Here is a 1,468-nt window from a genome sequence, read left to right as displayed (position 1 = left end):
ACAAAATAGCTTAAATCTCATAACATTATACATTTATATATATTTATTATATTGACTTTTCACCCGTGCCTGGCTAACAATACAGAAGTTACAACGATGTGGCTCAGGCTCACGTACACTCATGTTACCGTATCAAATAACATAAAGGTGACCTTTGGTCTTTACAAAGAAACTTGCCTTGGCAGTGTTTTAGTTTAGTATTTTGTAAAATACAGTCACATTTCAATTATTATATATTATATATGTATATAGATTATTGCTATTTTGAAATACGTTCTTGAAGTTATTTTTCCTAAAACACAGAACAGGAAAGAACGAAGTAAAGCAAACAATTATTTCTTCTAGTTACAACCTTTGTACTCAGTTGCTGCTTGATGTAGGTTGCTAAGCCTTTAAAAATTTTGCACGTGGAGGATATGAAACAAAATATTTTTTTAGGTTTTATATATACTTCTGAATAACTAAAAAGTCAAACTACTACATCAATACCAAAGAATTCTACTACAATTTATCAAGCTCAGTAATTAAGCTGTATTTGGGTCTAAAAAAATATAAAATTTAGAGCAGACTAAAGACAACCTACCTCATTGATATATTGGTTCAAAAGAAAGAAATGGCACAAAGTCCGTTAAAAAGGCTGAGAAAACCACTAGAGGGACATTCTGAGCTTCCGATTGGTTATTCATGTCATATACAGAAGTAAGTGTATACAAGGGAGTGTTTCCATAAATGGAAGAAGGTGAGCGGGGTGCTACTATATTTGATTTATTACATGAGCAATATCTTAGCAAATAGAAAAGATAAGACCTTCTTATTTTATATCCTAGCTTGTCAATATCTGTAATTTGAGTTTCTAATTCACTAATTTGAACTAGTGCTGCATTCAACATACCAAGTGACACAAAAAAACTAATGTTTATCTGTGTTTTTCAATATTTATTTTTAAATTAACAAATTTAGTAATGTATATTTCTAAAACTTAAATTATAATCTACAGTTTGATACCAAACTTAATGACATAAATTCATGAAAAAGTAGTTCAATGCAATTTTGAATGCGAGTCAACAAATGAGATAACAGGCCTTTCACCCATGACCCGTCTCGAAAGGGTTAAGTTAAACTCCATAAAAAAAACACTTTATTCTTCCAATAAATTTACTCTTATACGACTTTTAAAATTCTGAGAAAAAATACATTTATCCACACTTCTTTCCATGTGCTATGAATTATATTCTGAAACATGCACAGTCAGTTTTCAGTTTAGAACCCCAGTATTATATAAAGCACAGCCTGTATAAACACACGAAAAAGCTAAACAATCACAAACATACTTGTATATTCATGCTGACTCAATATTCATGTGATATACTCATTCTGTATGTCAGCTGATCAAATACCACAAATTAACTACCAGACTAATAATGGTTGGAGACAGCTTGAATGGGTAATGAAGAAAAACTTTAATATA

General features: G+C 30.4%; 1 protein-coding gene across 1 annotated transcript in view; it reads right to left on the bottom strand.

Moving 5' to 3' along the window:
- LOC106473393 (small integral membrane protein 14-like) overlaps nt 1-701 on the bottom strand; it is an 8,802-nt gene extending 8,101 nt beyond the window's left edge. The window contains exon 1 of the mRNA XM_022401842.1: nt 651-701. Within this exon, the coding sequence (XP_022257550.1) occupies nt 651-686 (36 nt within the window). The 5' untranslated portion in view covers nt 687-701. The remainder of the gene's footprint in view (nt 1-650) is intronic.
- Between the last annotated feature and the right edge of the window lie 767 nt (nt 702-1,468).

The sequence above is a fragment of the Limulus polyphemus genome, unplaced genomic scaffold, assembly GCF_000517525.1.
Source record: "Limulus polyphemus unplaced genomic scaffold, Limulus_polyphemus-2.1.2 Scaffold6138, whole genome shotgun sequence".
In the NCBI taxonomy this organism is placed as follows: Eukaryota; Metazoa; Arthropoda; class Merostomata; order Xiphosura; family Limulidae; genus Limulus; species Limulus polyphemus.
Note: the sequence above shows the minus strand (reverse complement) of the source record. Positions and strands in the feature narration are given on the sequence as shown.